Source organism: Conger conger, chromosome 1 (genome assembly GCF_963514075.1).
Source record: "Conger conger chromosome 1, fConCon1.1, whole genome shotgun sequence".
In the NCBI taxonomy this organism is placed as follows: domain Eukaryota; kingdom Metazoa; phylum Chordata; class Actinopteri; order Anguilliformes; family Congridae; genus Conger; species Conger conger.
Genome location: NC_083760.1, coordinates 11444851 through 11464979, shown reverse-complemented (window position 1 = coordinate 11464979; position 20129 = coordinate 11444851). Strand labels below are relative to the sequence as shown.

General features: G+C 46.4%; 2 protein-coding genes across 2 annotated transcripts in view; both read left to right on the top strand.

Moving 5' to 3' along the window:
* nin (ninein (GSK3B interacting protein)) overlaps positions 1-338 on the top strand; it is a 37180-nt gene extending 36842 nt beyond the window's left edge. The window contains exon 29 of the mRNA XM_061254827.1: positions 52-338. Within this exon, the coding sequence (XP_061110811.1) occupies positions 52-267 (216 nt within the window). The 3' untranslated portion in view covers positions 268-338. The remainder of the gene's footprint in view (positions 1-51) is intronic.
* Positions 339-3483: 3145 nt separating this feature from the next.
* sav1 (salvador family WW domain containing protein 1) lies at positions 3484-19815 on the top strand. The gene is made up of 5 exons (XM_061251802.1): positions 3484-4066; positions 7249-7731; positions 15494-15764; positions 16197-16352; positions 16883-19815. Exons 1-5 carry the CDS (start codon positions 3973-3975, stop codon positions 17094-17096), a joined length of 1218 nt encoding a protein of 405 aa, XP_061107786.1. The 5' UTR covers positions 3484-3972; the 3' UTR covers positions 17097-19815.
* The last annotated feature ends 314 nt before the right edge of the window (positions 19816-20129 follow it).

The window sequence follows — 20129 nt, the reverse complement described above, 5'->3', positions numbered from 1 at the left end:
GTGCCCACCCCTGGCCTAAACCTCCGTCTCTGCCTTGTCTTCCATCTGCAGCTGCACAAGAACACCAAGGCGGACATGGTGATCAAGGACCTGTACGTGGAGAACGCCCAGCTCCTCAAGGCCCTGGAGAAGACCGAGCAGCGGCAGAAGGTGGCCGAGAAGAAGAACTACCTCCTGGAGGAGAAGATCTCCAGCCTCAACAAGATCGTCCGGGACCTGAGCCCCTCTCCGCTCACCGCCATGCCGTACCACTTCACCCGCTCCTGATGATGATCCAGGCCGCCAGGCCAGATACGAGCCCCTGAACCCGCACTGGCCCCAGCGCACACCTACTAACACCGGCAACCCCTGAGCCCACATCAGTGGAATCAGAACCCTGTTTCCCCTGCCACGTGATGTTCTGTTCCCTTCGGAGAAGTCACAACTCCATGGAAACCATGGTGTCCTGTCATTTTCAGGATTGCCTGCATTGGTGCTGGGACCTAGATGTCAACAAGACCCCAAACAGCTGGGGCAATTTTGGTTTATTTTTTCTTTTTATTACATTTTGTCGGGGGGAGGGGGGTATGTTTAAAATAAAATACGTTGCACTTGGGACATTAATTTAAGGAAAGGGCTCGTCACCTTGTACTTTTATAAAACTATGATACCTGCTGGCTTTCCATAAACCACTTCTGTGAATAATATTTTGACTAGGAACCATGATGTTAAACTAGACTGCACTTCAAACTGTCTTATTATGGTATAGATCTGCACTACTCAACTCCATCCCCTGCGGGCCACTGTGTCTGCAGGTATTTGCTCCTACTGTGCACTACACCACCTGATTTCACTAATTATTTTACTTGCCTGGTTTGGTTGATGAGCTAATTGGTGAAATCAGGTGGTGTTGCACACGGTTGAAGCAAATACTTGCAGACACTGTGGCCAGCAGGATGTGAAGTTGAGTAGCACTGGTATAGATATTCTCAAATATTGTGTATTTCAGATTATGCTGCGAATTGCATCATAATTATTAATATTGAAGTAAAACTGAATCTGTGAATATGTCCCTACGAAAACATTTTATACAAGACAGTTGATTAATGATTAATGTGTATTTAAGCCCGAGTACACATTTGGTATGTTTAGCTAATTTTATGAAGATGGGTACACTAATGTTTTAGTAAATGAATCTTTATTGTCTGAATGTCCACTTCCAATCATCTATGTGAAAAAGCTATAACAGCAATAATTCAGTGTGAGTTGATTGTCAAGGAGCAATGGAAGCACAAATGGAAACCGAAGTTAAAAAGCAGTGGTTTGTGCACTGTGATTTAGAACATAAAATGTAGTGGCTCTAAGTTCTACCATCAACCTTTGGGATCACATAGCAATGTTATGCTTATATGGTTATGGACAGTAGATCAAAGGGATTATTTTACTAAAGGAAAAAAAAAATCACAAACCACATTTAAAGAGGCATTTTTAAATGTCAACATTTTTTTTTTTTTTTGTAGAAAATGTCTTGATAAATGTGGAATTGGCAAGATGGCCAACTTATTGTGTATGTTCTGTGAAACCAAGGCAAGGAAAATAAGTTATTGTACATTTTTATTCAGAACTACTAGTTCCTGAGTCGGAAGTGTACTTTTATACTGCCTAAAAAGTGTTCTTGGCTGACTGAAACAGTCGTTTGAAAGCTGCCTCTGATGGAGGAGGGAAGGAAAACACTACCTTAAGCAATATATATGATATTGTGTTTTTGTACAGTATGTCACTCACCGTAACTTGCTTAATTTCACTGTACAGTATGTGTATAGACTGAAAAACTACATACAGTGCTGTATAGTGTACAGATTTCTCACTGTAAATCCTGAAAACGGAATGGTGAATATGCATGGATTCACGTAGCTTCTCCCCCTTATTCTTATTCTCTCATATTGCTAAATAAACTGTATGTGAAAGGGAATTACTACCTGTAGACTTAAATGCTTGTTATCTGTAACATTCCATAAATTACGCTTTGGAAGTATGGATTGTATTTGGATACAATTTGAAAAATTTGAGTTTCTCCCAAAAAAAAAAGAAAATAAATTGGAAGATTTTCATACTATTGTCATTTATTAAATTATATATTGAAACGTAATTGAGTATGTGAACATTAAATTCAGGTAAAGCTTTTGCTGACTGACCTGCCCTGTAGTCCAGTCTGTCAATGAAAGGGAAGTGGACTGAACACCGCTGCTAGTGGGAAATAAAGTGGCTGTTATTTTTGTGTATAGGAAAGGTTTCCACATTGAAGGACTCACTCCAGCAGTGGATCGCCTGTGACGGATGGAAATAAAGATATTTTGTGAATCCTATGTGCGTGGGTTTGTTTTCTTGCATATTTTACCTGCATGTTTTGCTTAGGTAGCTTTACAACTGTAAATTGTTTAGTGAAGCTGTTTGAGAATAATTTAAAACACCAATTGTGTCCTCAGGAAATAATTGAGGCAACACTAATGACAATTTCACCACGAGAAATGGTTTATCAGGAATGTTTAGTGTCATGTCGATCAACATTCAGCTGTACTATGTCAATAGAAATTGTATAGGTATGATACAAGGAAGGTAAATCCCTATTATAATTTATGACTGGATATAATCACCATTAATCTTGCACTTTTCTACACAAATATCATTAATATGACAATTTGCTTCATGGAGGGGGACTCCCAAATACTGCTAATATGTTTCTAAACATATTTCAGGTAATGTGCGGTATGTTGTGCAAAGCTAAATCATGAAATCCCATCCCAGATTCCAAGATGATTATGAAGACCGATAGCCTAAAAAAAGTTTAAAAGATTTCACATCCATTTGTTTCATTCAGAAATCCATTTATGTAAAGTAAATCTGAATAAGTCACTGACTTCAATAGCAGATGTATGACAAAAGTCTAAATGTATGAATGTATCATTCAAGATGAGTTAAACTTGTTTCAACTGATGCTCATTTTTTAACACCAGCCATCTGGGTAAATGCCTTCATGAATCACAATTCGAGTTGAGGGCAGCCATGTTTAATTGGCATTCATTCAGAAATTCAAGCAGGCTTACTCATTATAAAATTATATTACAATAGAACTGCAGCCACCAAAACACTTTGTTCTGTATACTGCAGAAGAAGCACTTAGAATATTCAATACTTGGATCAGATAATCATCAATGAAAATCAGTATCAGGAGTCATGTCTGATAAACTATGATGATGTGCTGTGGTGGGGACAACAGTGGTTATGACCACACAGAAAATAGAAGTGCTCGCTTAATCTGGACATCAACGATATGTAGTCTAATGGCCACTGACACGTTGAGCTCTTACGTGAAAAGTAGCAGCCCTTGGATACAAAATGGAAGGCCTTATTGCGATATATTACCTCTACTGGACCTTATTTTTTTTGGTGTTGTTGTAACAAAAATGTCCCCACCACCTCCCTCGCCCAGAGGGTAGGGTCAGACCTTCCAGCGCTCACCTCATCATCGGCCCCGGGGCAGAACCGCGTGCGTCACCTTTCCCAGAACCCTTCGCGAGCTGGAATCTATGGTTGGAATGAGCGGAGGAGCTAGGAAGTGCGTGGTGTGGAGTCGGGACTGGGGAAAGGACAGCAAGCAACAGGCAGGCTCAAAACAAACTTCGTTTAGGTTTGGGTGTGGGTGTTGGAAGAGACTGTATGCTTTGAATATTTCCCAAAGCTAACTTGCGGGTTAGTTAGCTAGACAATCTCGCTCGGATTCAGTCCGTAGTTACGTAGAGAAAGTTCGCTTGCGAGCAGTTTTTGGTCTTTGGTGCCCACTGCCTGGGAGATGAGTTTGCGTAGTGGCCGAGCCTGCCCAAGAAGTTAAAATGCTCAGTTTTCTAAAATTCCCGTTTAAATGTCGTGGTTGTCGCACTTCGCACAGGGCTGTCGAGTTTCTCCCAAAGCATTGATGTCTCCACTCTTTGAGTTATGCTTTCCAGAAAGAAAAGTAAAAACGAAGCGTCGAAACCAGCCGAGGTACACGGAAAATATGTAAAGAAGGAGACTTCGCCACTCTTGAGAAGTAAGCTGTTATTATATTGAGACTTTGGATTGCTCGATTGTCTGTTAATTCTTGTTATGTTAATTGGGTTTCCTGCATACTTAATTGATGTTCATTTCCTTAACTATATTTAGCTAGCCATTGCTTCTTCAGAAGTTATCGGTTGTGGGTTTAATTGATGCAATCCCAACCATTTAACTGGGCAGAAACGCTGCTATCCAGCGATGTCATTAACTGTCCAGACTTGAGAGAACTTCTGTGGCTGCAGCCAAAGTGCTGGGGATGTTTGAAATATGAGCCATTTTCTCTGAAGTTTAACATTTGAGTGTGATATGCGTAGCCAAGCTTAACTTGTCTGCTGCTATACGGCTAGCGAACAATGCTACAATGACCATGTACCCTGGAAGCTACTCGACTATCAAACACAGCTGTCATAGCGTGTTGCTAGCTAAGTTATGTAATGTTTTGGAAAAAGTTTTAGTTAACATTGGCGACAGTTTGTCAGCATGATTTTTGTGAATAATCTATATTTTCACTTCATATTTTGCCGTTCTTGGTGTAGAATGAAGGATCTCTAGTGACTCTTCAGTCTAAATACCGGTGTAATTATTTCCTTAAACCTGAACCATTGTAAAAACTCAGCAATTATGCGAGTCGAATTCCCACATTCAGGAACTTTCAATTTCAGTCTCCGATTTGAACGATAATCTAACTTACCTGACTGTGTTTCTGGACTTCTGCCTTCGTGACCGCATAACATTGTATCTCATTGTCTTGAAATTTAAATGAAAACCGTGTCCATTATCTCATCTGGGCAAGAATGTTATTCATTCACACAGCTGCAGTCCACAACGAGTGAAGTTTTAGAAGTGCGAAAAGTGCCCTGAGCTCTTGGTTTTTATCATAGAACATAAAGACACAGGCCGTTTGCGCTGCACAGCACAGCGTTGGCAAGAAACCAATAATTATTTTATTTAAATAAGTAGCCTATTTAAAACTGCTCTATTACTTTTATAACGGAATCTGTTAGCAGTGATTCATTAATGGACAGATTTCCTTCCCAAGTGTTTTACTTTCTATCGTTTTACACTCTTCAAGTGAACATGTTCTGCTTTTGTTTTTTCCAAAATATTGATATTTTTGAGTAAGGCTACTATTCTGATGCTACAGAGATGTGGTGTTCTATTGGAAGGCTAAAATATGTAAATACATTTGGCATTCAGTTATCTAAAACAGATTTTATTATGGTACATGTTTAAAAGCTCCGGTCACGATGAACATTTGCAAGTCAAACCCAATGTTAACAGGAAATCTTGTTGACACCGCGTGACATTGGCTGGTTGAACGGACACTGTTTGCATGCGATATGACTTTGTAGTGTTCTTGTAGAATGGCGTGACTTTAGACACGTATGCGCGTGCTGTGATATTGTAAACCGTTGGGAGGGTTTGTATGGAAGAATGATAGTACACGTTAGTACACATAGTCGGGTTTGGTAGGGTTTGGCTCACAATTAAAATTCTTGCAGTGGGTGTTGGTATGGTATTATTATAGTACTGATGTGCAGCTGGCTCAGCATTACTTGGTACGGTATGCTCAGGTAGGCCAGTACATTTTTTAGGATATACTGTATGTTGTCCTCTAGGTTTTTGTGTGACATGATCAGAAGTATTTCTTCTGAATATGTAATGTGGCCCCTGGTATGGTAGGGTATCTTGTGGTCTGTGTGTGCCTGTATGGTAAATGGTAAATTATTATATTCTGTTATTCTACTTCTGCTGTGAAGCCCTTATGTGCATTATTAAGAAGATCCACCTGGTCGGTCATGTCAGTTTCTCTTAAAAAAATGGGACATGGGGCAGTTCTGCCCCAGTTCTGCTTGTAGAGTCATCATTGGCCATTGGCCAGCAACCTTATGCCTGTGAGCCAGTCGGAGCAGAATGAGGTGGCTGCAGCATATGCGGTTTAATGTACACATGAAAATGTACAGCCAATTTATTCTGCATTCACTACTCCAGATGTGCAGGCAAATATTTGCAGATCAAATGAAGCAATTTGACATAGCTTGAGTGCTGCATAGTTTGAATACATGCACAGGCACGTGTTTTGGCTTGCATTTTAAATTGCACGATTTTACATATATAAAATCTAGAATCAGATTGTGAAACACTGACACACCATTTTAATTTCCCTTGTCATGATGAGAGTAAAACTAGCCTCATTTGCTTCAATAGTGTGTTTAGATGTTGGAGCCACTTCAGGAAAACTTCAGGCCTAAAGCTTATGTCCTGTACAAAATAACCCTTCATCTTCTAGATTACCAGGTCTACTACCAACTCTGCTTGTAACAGGAATTCAGTTACACAGTACCTCCATCATGACCAATGGGTTCACCGAGATACCATTCAAAACAGACTTTCTGCATGGAAAAGGGAAAATGGAATATTTAAGCAGACCCACGTTTTGACGCCGACACACAGCGACAGTTTTCACGGGGAGGAAGACGCCTTTAATTTGATCGCGGCGATGGTGAAAAGGCCGGTATTCCCATGACCGCGTCAGCGCAGCCCCGCGCGCGGCACGTACGTGACTGTACAGCCAGTTCCAGAACACAAATTAAAAGTGCAAATAATCTTCATGCTGTTTGACTCTCCCTCGGGAAGGTTCTGTCATCTCTCTGACCCCCCCCCCCCCCCCCCCCCCGAGAGGAGAGAGAGTCGGTTAGGACTCGGAGCCGGAGCAACGCTAATGAAGCGTAGCGTACGCAGGCGAGGCGCGGTGTTCGCAAACAGCAGACAGCCGTCTGACTGCATCGCGAAAGCCACCTCGTTTCAGCGACGCTTCTCATATTCTGGCGCGCGGAGACCCGCATCGCAAGGCAGCGCTAACGCACAACGGAACAGAGTAACGTCAGTTTCCAATTACCGTTTCCAACTGCCTTTCCTCCCAGGCACCGATCCTTCATATTTTTCAAGTGTTTCTGTGTGACAAAACGCTCACAGATGGGAACTGAATAGGACCATTGTCTTGTCTTTTTTTTTTTTTGAGGCATTAATAACATTCTCTGACTGAAATGCAAAAAGGTGATATTTAATTTGAAAGAAATGACAGTTGAGCTCTGTGGCTGTAGGGATGCCCTGGCTGGTGTTTTTCTAATCGTCCCTGCCCCTGAGGTGCTCAACGCTGTTCTCTCATTGGTGCAGATCTGATGCCCTCGTTCATTCGGCATGGCCCCACCATCCCGCGGCGCACTGAGATCCCGCTGCCCGAGCCCACCCCCCTGTCGGCGTACCCCATGGGCCCGGCGGATCCCTCGGTGGCCCGGAACAAGAGCTTCCTGCGCAACCCGGTGCCCCGGCCGCCCCACGAGGTGGCGCGCCGCGAGAGCAACCGCATGTCGGCCCCGCCCTACCTCCCCCGCAGCCTGGGGGAGCTCCCGCTGGAGTACGCCGGGTCCTCCCAGTCCTTCCTGTCCGAGGTGGCCCCGCTGGCCGAGAACGGGGACGCGGGGCCCGGCGGGGCCCGGTACTACTTCCCCCAGGACCCCTACTACGAGCCGGCCCGCCGGCCCCGGCAGAGGCACGCGCCCGACCGTTTCCACGACGACTACAGATACTACGAGCACGGCGAGCAGAACTTCCAAAGAGTGCCGCACGCCTCGCAGGCCCCGAGCAGACATCCCGTGGGTAAGACCCGCCCCTCCCCAAACGCACATGAACGCACGAGCAAGCACACACACGTGTATGCATCTACACGCACACACACACACTCTCTCACTCATCCACAAGCAAGCTCCCACACACATATGCGCGCGCGCACACACACACACACACACACACACACACACACACACACACACACACACGCATCCACAAGCATACTCCCACACACACATACACACACACAGGGCCCTCTGCCTCGCCATGGCGACAGCTGCTCGTCCTTGCACTGTTATGTAGCACAGAACACTCCTCCTCTCACACACACACACACACACACCTGCCTGGCTTATTCCAGCCCATCTAAACGCCGTGTAATGTGTCCCTGCCTCAGTAAAAGCTCTACATAGCGTCACTTAATTGAGGACAGAAATGTGAGCTTGCGCTCAAATGCTCAAGATGTCTTCGTGGAGGTGTTAAAATTACATTAGCAATGGATGCTTTTCTCTCCACCATCAGGGGCTCAGTGCAGAACAGATTGTGCTCCCATCGGTGATGCATAAGGACGCGTTATGACTATACATAAAACCTCAGAAATACTGGAGGATATTATTTTTAGGCCTACCTGTAATCGAATATAAAGCATGTTTTGACATGATGGAGTGATTCTCTTGAAGCAGTGTAGGGTATATGCACCTCAAATGTAATGGCACACTGTAAACAGGAGCCTGCAGGAGGCTGTATATGCAGTGCTGTGCATGCATTGATAGCGGCCCGCGTGCGCTGCGCTGAACGGCAAAGCTGTCCTGGCATGAATCTGTGACGGCAGAGTTTGTGAATGCTGCAGGAATGTCGGTCTCCCTCGCATGCAGGGAGTGTGGCTTCAGCTCCCCTCCTGTGGAGGCTTTTCTTCACTTTTTCCTTCCTCTCCCTCTCCTTCACTCTATCTCTCTCCCTCTCCCACTCCCCCCTCTCTCTCTCCCCCCTCCCTCTCCCCCTCTCTCTCTCTTTCTCTCCCTCTCCCCCCTCTCTCTCTCTCTTTCTCTCTATCTCTCCCTCTCCCCCTCTCTCTCTCTTTCTCTCCTTCCTCCCTCCCTCCCTCTCTCTCTCTTTCTTTCTCCCCATCCCCTTGCTTTCTCCCTTCCTCCCTCTCTCTCACTCTCACTCTCACACTCCCTCCCTTGCTTTCTCCTTCCTTCCCCCCTCTCTCTCCCTCCCTCACCCCTCACTTTCTTTTTCCTCCCTCTCTCACTCTCTCTCTCCTTCACCCCCTCTCTTTCTCACTCTTTCTTTCTTGTTGTTCCGCTCCCTGTCTCTCTCCCTCTTTTGCTTTCTCTTCCCCTCACCCTCTCTTTTCCTCCCTTCCTTCTTTTTCCTTTCCTTTTTCTTTCTTCCCTTTTCTCTCTCCTCTCCCTCTCTCTCCGTATCTCTCTCCCTTCCTCCCTCCCTCCCTCCCTGGTCCAGACAGTGTTTGCCCATGTTGTGCTTGTGTATACTGATATCCTGGAGCTTCCTGTTTGTAGAGTTTGTACAGAACTGACAGTATGTTATTAGCATCTTGGAGTTTCTTTCTGTTTGTTCTTTATTGCCAGGGCACAGTTACTGCAACATCAACCTTTGGACAAAAGCACCTATACAGCATTGGTGGCAAGTGGCCACTAATTGCAGGTTCCCTCAGTTCTCTGTTGGCTGCTTCTGCAATTATTTGTCCCCAGGTTGACAAGAGTGCTGATTCTGTACTCTGTAGGTAATTGATTATTATTTTTCTGTGTGGGAATTACTGTTGCTGTGTTAGAAAAACAAGTGGTTTTGTTGCCTTCCAGAAATAGTGTCTTCACTGCACAGTAATGCTTCTAAAGTAGACTTGTCTGATTGTTTTCACAAAGAGCACAGTGGCTCTCAACCAGTGTACTATTTTCTACTTTTAAGTTGACTAATCAGCAGTAGTCACACTCAGTATGAAGATGACTGTAGATTATAAGCCTTTAATAGGCCCTACACTCCCAGGAAAAAACGATACAAAAAGTGTCTACAAATGCTTATCCCTGGGGCAATTTTGTGCACCTTATAGGTACATAACATTGTACCCCGAGCCAGCAATATGTAACTAATTTGTACCTTTGTTGCTTGAAATATCTACTCATCTGTACCCAAAGAGAACACTGCTGTACTTTCAGGGTACATTTAGGAAATTTGAAGAACAAAAATGTACCTCCACTGTCACTTTGTTTATGAGATTGTACATATTGCCTTGCGCTAACTTAACTCAATAGATACCGCCTGTAACATTCTAGTATGACTCCCTTGTTATACTGTGTATGCTTGGATATAGGTTAAAAAAAGAAACATCTGTACAGTGGGTATTTTACTGTACTAACCAGCACTTGTGTATGCACTAGATTTGTTGTGTTCCACCCAGCACACAGTTTACATCACTTCCCAGTTTGCATCACTTCCCACTCTCACCCATAATAACCTCACAGACGCGGGCCTTCCCTAAAGATACCGTAGATCCTCCGATAGCAGGCTGCTACCTCGCTGTGCTTTCCTCCGGAATGAACTGCCGTCATTACGCTGCGGTGGTGTTCTGGGTTCTGCCGAGGAAACGTTTTCAGGTTACGTAAGAGCGCTGTTTTCACGGAGGATGGCTATCTGGGAATGACTCATGCCTCCTTGGAAATTATGCAGAAAGCTGTATTAAAACCAGGGGCGTACTGTGTAGCTCACATCCAGCGGTGAAATTCTGAAAGAAACTGTGCCGTTGTCCTATGAGAGAAGGTGCCAGTATTCACGTCTCTTCAGGTGGGTACATTTTTCACTCAGGTGAGAGTTTAGCAAATGTGGGCTATTCCTGGGTTGGTGTCTATCATGGCCTGATATGACTTCTAGTGAAAGTATTGTAGACGCAGTAGTTGCATTGATAGATGGTTGCTTTTATATTGCACTTTTCTCAAACACTTTACAGTTATGAGTGGGGACTTACCTCAACCACCACCAATCTGCAACACGCGCCTGGGTGATGGAACGGCAGCCAGTGAAACTATTGTAGAGAATATACCTTAGTGTTTAATATAGAAATTAGGGAGTTAAATGAGCACTTGGGCATGTGGTAAGCCAGGGCTGCCCAACCCTGTTCCTGGAGATATACTGTCCTGTAGGCTTTCACTCCAACCCTAACAAAGCACACTTCACTTAACAGCTAGAGCTGGGCTGCCCAACCTTGTTCCTATAGATATACCTGCAGGTTGTCACTCCATCCCTAACAAAGCACACTTCACTTGACAGCTAGAGCTCGGCTGCCCAACCCTGATCCTGGAGATCTACCGTCCTGTAGGTTTTCACTCCATCCCTAACAAAGCTCCCCTCACTCAACAGCTAGAGATCTCCTTGTGCTGCAAATGAGTAGAGTCGGGCGTGTGCGCGCCGTATCGCAGTGGAAATGAAAAGCTCCAGGACCGCAGAGCTCCAGGGGCCGGCTTTGGCGGCTCTGTTTAAGCAGTTGAGTTGTTGCCCGTTCGTCTCCAGCGTGCAGGTTTACGTTGGCCGGCCAGGCCGCGTGGCGCGGGGTTGGGCCTGGCTTCAGACGGCGGGGCTGGAGAGGTCCCCCCCCCGCGCTGTGCCTTTGATGTGGGCCCTCCGTCCCACGCCCAGTGCGTTTCCCCCCCCCCCTCCACCCCCCCCCCCCCCCCTCACACCAGAGGTTTACTCCGTGTAAATACAGGGGTTTCCTCTTCGCTCAATCTCCGTCTGTGTCGGCGTTTCATTCGCTCCGCCGTGTGACCCGTACGCTCGCTGCGGAGATGTGTTTTCAGTGTGCTGTGTGTCCGCGCGGGGGGCGGGGGAGGCGGTGGAGTAGCGTAATGCGCGTATTTCTGCGGTGGCTGTGGCGGGAGGCGGGACTCCAGGCCCGGCCCCGTAGCCGCTGTGGTCGCCGGTGCCCCGGGGTGAGCCGCGGCCTCCTCCCCCCGCTGAGACACTCTCGCACCCGCGCTGCCTGCTTGCAGCCCTCGGCTAATCTTAGAACCGAGGGCCACGTTCGGGGAAAACTGGGGCCCGACGCTCTGCTGAGGTAGCGGCTGAAAGGGAAATTCTGCCGTGAAATGAACTTTTGCTCGTACGTAGTCGCGTCGCTGTTCTCCTGATTTTTAAATGAGCTCTCAGACAGTTCTCTGAATGGTAAATGGTTGACATTTATGTAGCGCCTTTATCCAAAGCGCTGTACGATTGATGCTTCTCATTCGCACACTCGAACACCAACGGCGATTGGCTGCCATGCAAGGCACCAACCAGCTCGTTAGGAACATTCGGCGGCCTGTAGCGTACTGGTTAAGGTACATGACTGGGACACGCAAGGTGAGTGGTTCTAATCCCGGTGTAGCCACAATATCATCCGCACAGCCATTGGGCCCTTGAGCAAGGCCCTTAACCCTGCATTGCTCCAGGGGAGGATTGTCTCCTGCTTAGTCTAACTGTACGTCGCTCTGGATAAGAGCGTCTGCCAAATGCCAATAATGTAATGTAATGTATAATTTCTGAAGTAGCTGCTCTCGAAGGTGGGCAAGAATCTGCCCATCTATAAATTACCCAGCCCACTGTAGTTCTTCAAAAAGGGTAGAGAGGTGTATGTCAGTATGGCATATACCTGTACTGAAATGTGCACTTTTGCTGCCAATATTTCCGTGTTAGACATTGCTTTGGCCGGCCACACAGAGAGAATTAAGAGTCATCTACACATTTATCTTGTTAAAATGAGATTAATGTCGTTCTGCTGTGGAATTCCCCTTTTTAACTGTCCAGGACCGGTCAGACAGGTCTTAAAGGAAGTGGTCCTAGCCTTTATTTGAGTCTGTTTCTGTTCCACATTCATCACCATCTCCACGTCTGCTTCTGCTTTGACGCTTTGGCTTAACGTGCTGCTTGGTGGCAAATTGAGCTGTGCTTTTTCACTGCCTCACTTTTGACTCTCGGTCGGGGGGGGGGCGGAGGAAGGAAGGTCTGGGATAAATGGTGACGTGTGTGGATCGCTGGCGGAGGGAGTATTTCGGGAAGGAGGGGGGGATGCGTTTCGGTGGAGCGCTCCAACATTCCAGCGTCGTACTCGCCCTCTCGCTCCGAGGGCTTTCGCTCGCGTGTAGAATTTATCGGCCTCAGGCGGCTGCTTTTCAGCGTTTCTCTGAGGAAAAGCTACACCCTCGTACCTGCTGCGAGGGCACCGCATTCAGCCGGATCCCGAAACGTACGGTGAGGTCCGTAAGTATTTGGACGGTGACGCAATTCGAACGGGCTGTAATTCCTACGTGATTCACTCCGTACGGGCGTGAGTGCAGACTTGTCAGCTAAATGGATAGCCTCGGTGAAATTTATTCTCAAATTAAAGTAAGGGCTTGAGCACTGTTGTGGTTTGTGTGGGAATGAGATTACAGTTGGTGGAATGAAAGGGGGGAGAGAGAGAAAAAAAAAAAAAAAAAAAAAAAGTCATTTTGATTAGAAGTGTTCCTACAGCCGACTCCAGGAGAAGCGGGCGTGTATGGGGAGTTGAGACGGCTCTGTTATTACTGTATGTGCAGCAGGTCGTATATCACACACACACACACACACACACACACACACACACAGCAGCTGCTGCTGCCGGGGGCTCATTCAGTACGCTGTCCTAACGTCAACCCCATCAATCACAGTCCCTGCACCACAGTGCTCCCTGACAACAAAGCAACGGCACGCATGGTCCGGTCCGCTGTGGGGTGGGGTGGGGATCAATAAATAACATTTTTAATGCGTCAACAGTGCAGCGTGTGGAAGTTTCCTCCATTGTCCGAGGAAGACCAAATTCATGTCTCTTACAGACCTGTGGAGAGTCTGAGCGTCAAGTGTGCAGATGTTTCCTCTTGTTGAGGGATGCTGTTTTTAGTCCAGGGCGTATTGTGTTTTGTTTTGTTTTTTGCTGGGGTTCACAAACAGTGGACCTTGATGTTGGCGGATCCATTCTCTGTCGTTAGTCCCAGGATGGAGGACAGGGCAGGGCAGGGGCGTGGGCGAGGGTCGGTCTGGGAGGGAGAGTAGCGATCTGAGCCTTCCTTAGTTTCTCCTCTCAGAAACGGCGCTCGTACAGACTGCGCTGTCCCTGTGTTCTGCGTTTGGAAAAACGCGTTCGAGCCTGTGTTGAGAAGGTAGCCCGCCCAGCTCCCTCCCCACCCCCCCCCTTTCACTCACCCAATCCAGGCATGTAATTTCTAGAGATGATCGATTCACAGCCTCCGTTTTTCAGCTGACCTTGTGGTTTTGTGTGCAATCAGAAGCCCAGAAAGTGACCAGTCCCTGCCAAAGAAGCCATGGGACTGTATATAACCCATAATTCATACAGTGGGTTAGTCCATAAATTAAACCTCGCTCATTAAAGTGAAATGAGTTCAAAATTATATGCTGTTTTTTTTTTTATTTTTTTTTTTAAAATATTTTAAAATATTGTTAAACGGCTTATATTACATAACTTGGGTTTTATTGACTGGCATATTGGTGCAATCGCTTAACTTTTGGGGATATAAAAAGCCATCAATCCTTTAAGAAAGTGCCCGGCTGGTCGCTGTGGAATGTAGCTCCATATTTAACCTTTTCACATTTCACTTTTTTTTTCCTCCAAAATTCTAAGTCAGTGTTCTAGAACTAGTTGCTTTCAGTTGCCAGTAGTGATTGTGACATGTTCTTAACTGAACATTCTAATCATATACTTTGTGATCCTCACTCCTGGTCCTGGAGACCCGCAGGGTGTGCTGGCTTTCGTTGTTGCTCAGCACTTAATTGATCAATGACAGCAGTTGATTACACCGTTAACTCACACCACCTTATTTCTTTGGTCTGAATCGCTTGCTTATTAGGTGAAAACAAAACCCAGCTCACCCTGCAGCTCTCCAGGACCGGGAGTGATGACCACTGCCATAAGCTTAGATAAAATGTTGTGTATCATCATTAAGTCGGAGTAGCGATGGTCCACAGGTGATTAAGCACTGGAATTGCCTTTGCCTTTTTGCCACGGCAGACGTCCGCTGTAAGAATGTTGGGTTGGATCCAGTCATCTGGAATGCGTAGAAAGCCCTTATGTTCCGTACCGTCATTCTGCGGTCCGACCGTTTCGACATTTGCAGCTCAGTCGCCAAAGGATTGGAATGCCGGGAGAGCCGGAACGTGCAGAATTCCCGCTCCGGTAAATGGAAGCTGTGCCTCTTCAGCGGATGAAAGTTGGGCGGAGGCCAGTCCGATGTTCTGCTCTCCAAACCACCACTCTTTCTCTCTCTCTCTCTCTCTCTCTCCCTGAGGAGTGGAGCTGCTACTGGCCTGAATCACTCTGCTAACCATGTGATGATGGAGTTGTCCCATACAGGGGATCGAATATGACTGTTCTAAATTAATTTCTGTGATTCTCCCTGGTACTCTAGTGCAGGGAATGCACGTCTGCACTGTATTTTGAGGGAAGCTCCTAATTTTCTAGATTTCACAACTTTATTCAGATGCAGTTCACCCACTGTAATCCCGTGGACTGCTCCTTCTCTTGTAATCAATGCGAAGATGATTTGCATTAGAATCCCGTTGAAACCCTTTAAAACCTCAGCTCATCCTGCAGCTCTCCAGGCCTGGGTGTGGCACAGCCCTCTTCTCGGGGTAACTAATGCTGCTGTTGCCCCAGAAGGGTTTATCCAGCATTCTCACTACTGTCTACCCCCGGTGACCCAGCCCAGAGTGGAATGTCTGTATTTACAGTCTCTGACCTTTGACCTTTGACCTGATTCTCTGTCAGGAATAGGGCGGATTCAGGCGAAGTCCCTGGGGAACCTGGCCAGCCCCAGCGGGGACGACCTGCCCCTGCCGGCAGGCTGGACGGTGGACTGGACCATCCGCGGGAGGAAGTACTACATCGACCACAACACCAACACCACCCACTGGAGCCACCCGCTGGAGAGGGAGGGCCTCCCCCCGGGCTGGGAGAAGGTGGAGTCGGCCGAGTTTGGGGTCTACTACGTGGACCACATCAACAAACGGGCCCAGTACCGACACCCCTGTGCGCCCAGGTACTGCCGACCGCACACTCGGCGTGTTCTGCAATGTCGTATTGCAAGTCTGAACATGTGGTTAAATTCACCTGCTACGGGTGTTACTTATTGTTTAGCGTTAATATTCAGGTTTAAAAACTTGAGAGAGTTTGTGTTATGCTGTCATTTTTCGAAGGCTGAAGCAGAATTAATAAGTGAACCCTCCTACTGCTCCTGTGAATATTCACATTGAAAAATCAACTGTCATCTGAATTTCACGTCAGGTGATGATAATGTGTTATTTGCAATTAAGAACAGATTTATTATTTTGCCTTTTAAGATTCAAATAGTTTATATAGCCATGTAAATATACATTCAAATTAGAAAATTACCCCAAAGCCCCAGTCATGTGATGTGCCTGCCTCATAGCCCCAGTCATGTGATTCTCCCTGAAATTCTCCCCTGCCACAGTGTTCCTCGCTATGACCAGCCCCCACCTCTCCCACCGCCAGTCACGTACCAGCCCCGCCAGACAGACCGGAATCAGCCAGTCCTGGTGCCAGCCAACCCCTACCACACCGCTGAGATCCCAGACTGGCTGCAGGTGTACGCCCGCGCCCCCCTCAAGTAAGTGCATCCTGCTAGCTTGGCCTCTGCTGTACAGATGAGTCATATACACAAGGAGAATCTCAAAGCACTACACTTGAGAAAGTGGACTGTGAAAGTAGGCATAGTATGTGTGCAGTACTGTGCCACACAGTACTGCAGGAGAGCTAGCTCACAGTACCACACAGTACTGCAGGAGCACTAGCTAGCATATCTGTCCCTGACAATGATTGCCAACCTGTTGGGTTTTTTGGATGAGTCCCCAAGGTCCTCTGGCTAAGTCCGTGTTCTAGAACTTTCCATCACCGGTAGTGATTGTGACATCAGCATTAGAATGTCCAGTTCAGAACATTCTAATCACATATTTATGATCTCCTACTCCTTGCAGGGTTAACCCACCCTGCCCCAAAGCTAACTTGTGTCTTGCCACAAACTCTGGGTTATAGTCAAAAGTAGTCTTAACGGCGTGCCCCAGACACGGGAGGAGGACGGTCCAGACATTAGCGCCCGCCTGTGCTCATAACGGCCCCCCCGACTGCGTCTCCTCCCAGGTACGACCACATCCTGAAGTGGGAGCTGTTCCAGCTGGTGGACCTGGACACGTACCAGGGCATGCTGAAGCTGCTGTTCATGAAGGAGCTGGAGCGCATCGTCAAGTCGTACGAGGCCTACCGGCAGGCGCTGCTGTCCGAGGTGGACACGCGCAAGCAGCGGCAGCAGTGGTACGCCCAGCAGCACAGCAAGAACTTCGGCGGGAAGATCTGATTCGCCGAGGGCGCCGTATCCCCAGGAGGGTCGTCAGGGGCGGGCAGCGAGACTCCCATCTCGGCCTTTTTCATTTTATTTTATTTTTATTTTATTTTTTTTAAATGGCCGCGCTCGTACCAAACGCATCTGTGCCTTTTTTGCCGGATCCAAATTAGCAGCGAAATGACAGGGCGAGGAGGGCCCTGGCGTCCTAAGATGTGGGTTCTGTGTAAGCGATTTGGCGTGCGGGGAACTCTGAGCCGTCGGGGGAGAGGAAAGCTCAGCTCTTGGGGTTTGTGAACCGGTCACAGCGAGTTGAACGGCTGTGACAAATCTGGACTTTCACAGGGCTGCAAAACGGCCAGAGGTTCCTGCTCTGTAAGACTCCTGTAAGAGACTGTGCCTTTTTATTTTTTACAGGAACTCTCTCTCTCTCTCTCTCTCTGTTTCTCTCTCTCTATCTGCCTCTGTATTTCTCTCTATCCACCTCTATCATTTTCACCCTCTCCACCACTCCCCGGTTATCCACTGCTCTCCCTCTTTCTCCGTTTCTCTCCCTTTCGATCCCCCTCTTTCTCTCTCTCTCTCTCTCTCTCTCTCGTACCCCTTCCTCTTCATTGGCTGAGCTGTTCAGCTGTTCTGTTCGGAGCAGAGAGGGTTCTGCCGTTTCACTCCTCCTTTTTTTTTTTTTTAGCATATGAACTGCTTCATGAATATTTTTTATAATCCTTTAATTATGTTTCCAGTCTTTTAATTGGCGGTTGTAACCCAACGCAACACTTAAGATTCTTTTGCTGCCCATGAGAGAGGGTGAGATGTGTGTTTTCGTGTGCGTTTTTACAACTCTCATTTTGTATTGTTGACAATTTTGGTCTTGGACAATCTGCCCTATTCTGATTGTCCTGCATAAGATTTAATTTTTGATATGGAATATGTCTTTATTTAAAGACTGTAAATTTATTGGCAGAAAGCATCACATTTGATGCAATGTGGTCTGAGCAACTCTTAGCTCTCGGCATTATTGTATGTAATTTGTTATCTTTTATTATTTTTATTTTTATTATTATTATGCTGTATATAATATAGTATACATAAGCTACTGGAAATATCATTGCAATACACTAAAAGCACAGATGCCTGAAGATGCCTTAGCTTTGCCTGCGTTATTTATATTTTATTGCATGGTGTGTACAATATCCATCCCTCCCTTTGTGGAAACGGTCTCAACTTCATGCAGGAGATTGAAGGTATGAGTTTAAGTCCCAGCATTGGCTTTTTTTTTTCTTTTTATTGCTTTTCCAATAGCATATCAGCGCTCCTAACTGGAGCCTGGGCTAGGGATTAAGGAGGGTGCAGACAAGCTTATGCTGTTCTCTTTATACACCATGCCAAGCGCCACTGCTTAGCACACCACTGCTCGCGCTCGCAAAGACGCTTCGCGTGCAGCTGAATAGAAGGAACTGCAGGCACCCGGGCCACCAGTGGGTGTCACTAGTGAGCAGTCAAGAGGCCTTGCTCACACATCCCTGCCAATTGAACCCTCCGTAACCCTGCAGGGCTAGCGGGCACAGTTGGCGTTGGCACAGGCGGCGTTCAATCCTGGACCGTGGGCCGTCCTGGCATTGCCACTAGAACGAGAATGGAACCTTAACCACACCCAGCAGTCCCCTCATTGGCTTAAATTGATCTGAACTTGCTTGGTATCCTCCAGTTGAGTTCCTTCATCGCACAGTACGCCCGAAGAAATCAAAGTGCAATCGACTTGAGCCTGCTTTCCGTCTTCGACAACTTGTTCGCGTTCCCCGTGTCCGAAATGAATCGGAGCTGACTCCTTTGTGCTGATAGGCCACGGGTTTGTGCTCGCAGAAATCACTCGCCAGCAAGTGGCCGTTTTCAGTGTTCTTTGTGAAGGTTTCATTCGGACACTTGCTTTTCTTTCACAATGGAAGAGGGCTTGCTCTTCGATGTCGTGCTCAGACGCATCCCTACGTGGACATGATTTGATGTTCATTACTGTTAACAGTATTGAGTTCTGAAAAGCAGCTATCAATAAATTATCTGAGCCTCCTCAATTTCTTGGCCATCAGCATGTATGGGGACAGGATTGCATTTAAATCTGTTATTCACAACCCAGGCCATACTTATTTGAGAAAAAAAATGTTCTTTATAAATGTTATTATTCTCTATTTGAACATGGGTGTGTGAATTATGGATGTCTCCTAGTTTGCCTAAAACAATGGGGCTTTTTAGGAAGTGGGGGGGGAGACAACATTATTTTTAGGTACTCAATTGGTCAGCGACATTTTACTTTTTATTCAGCATGTGTATTGTGTGTGACTGAAACTGAGCTGAAAATTCATCACTTCATCAATTCAGCTTTTCATTTGGATCAGTATGCTTCCTGTCCGTTCGTCCAGAATACTACAGTAATGCCGTTTTACCAGAGGAGGTCACGAGGGCATCTGAGGGCGTAGGTTCTGTAATCTGTGTTTGCATTTATTTAACTTTTCATCTTTATACGAGACTTCATAATGTGCTTACGTGTATCGCCTGATGAAATGCAGTGCAGCATTTCTTTGTAAAAAAAGTTTTAATTCCAATATCGAGACAATACTGAGAAAAAGCAGGAGCGATGTTTTGTTGCAGGAACGTTATTTATGAATTTTATATAAATCCAAGTTTCCGCAGAACAGGTACAGTACCCTTACGCTACAATAAACCTCTCCCTATGAAACGACTTGTGCCTCTGTTGAGATGTGATTGGCTGAGATTTTGGGGGTGCGGCGCTGATATTTTAGCCCAAAGTGGACCGGATCCAGCTGGTGACGTGGACCAGTTCTGCAGAAGGCCAGAATCACTCGGCAATTTTCTCAGCCATAACCTTTCTTGGCACGGGCAGCAGTTTTTTTAATATCCATTCACTTGTTTTCAGTTCGAGCAACATCACCTGTTAAACATCATCACTGGAAACTGAAGGTGATGATGTCATAGTACACTGCAAACCATTCAGTTCACTTTCACCCTGCAGTTTTGAGTTCGTGATCTTCAGAT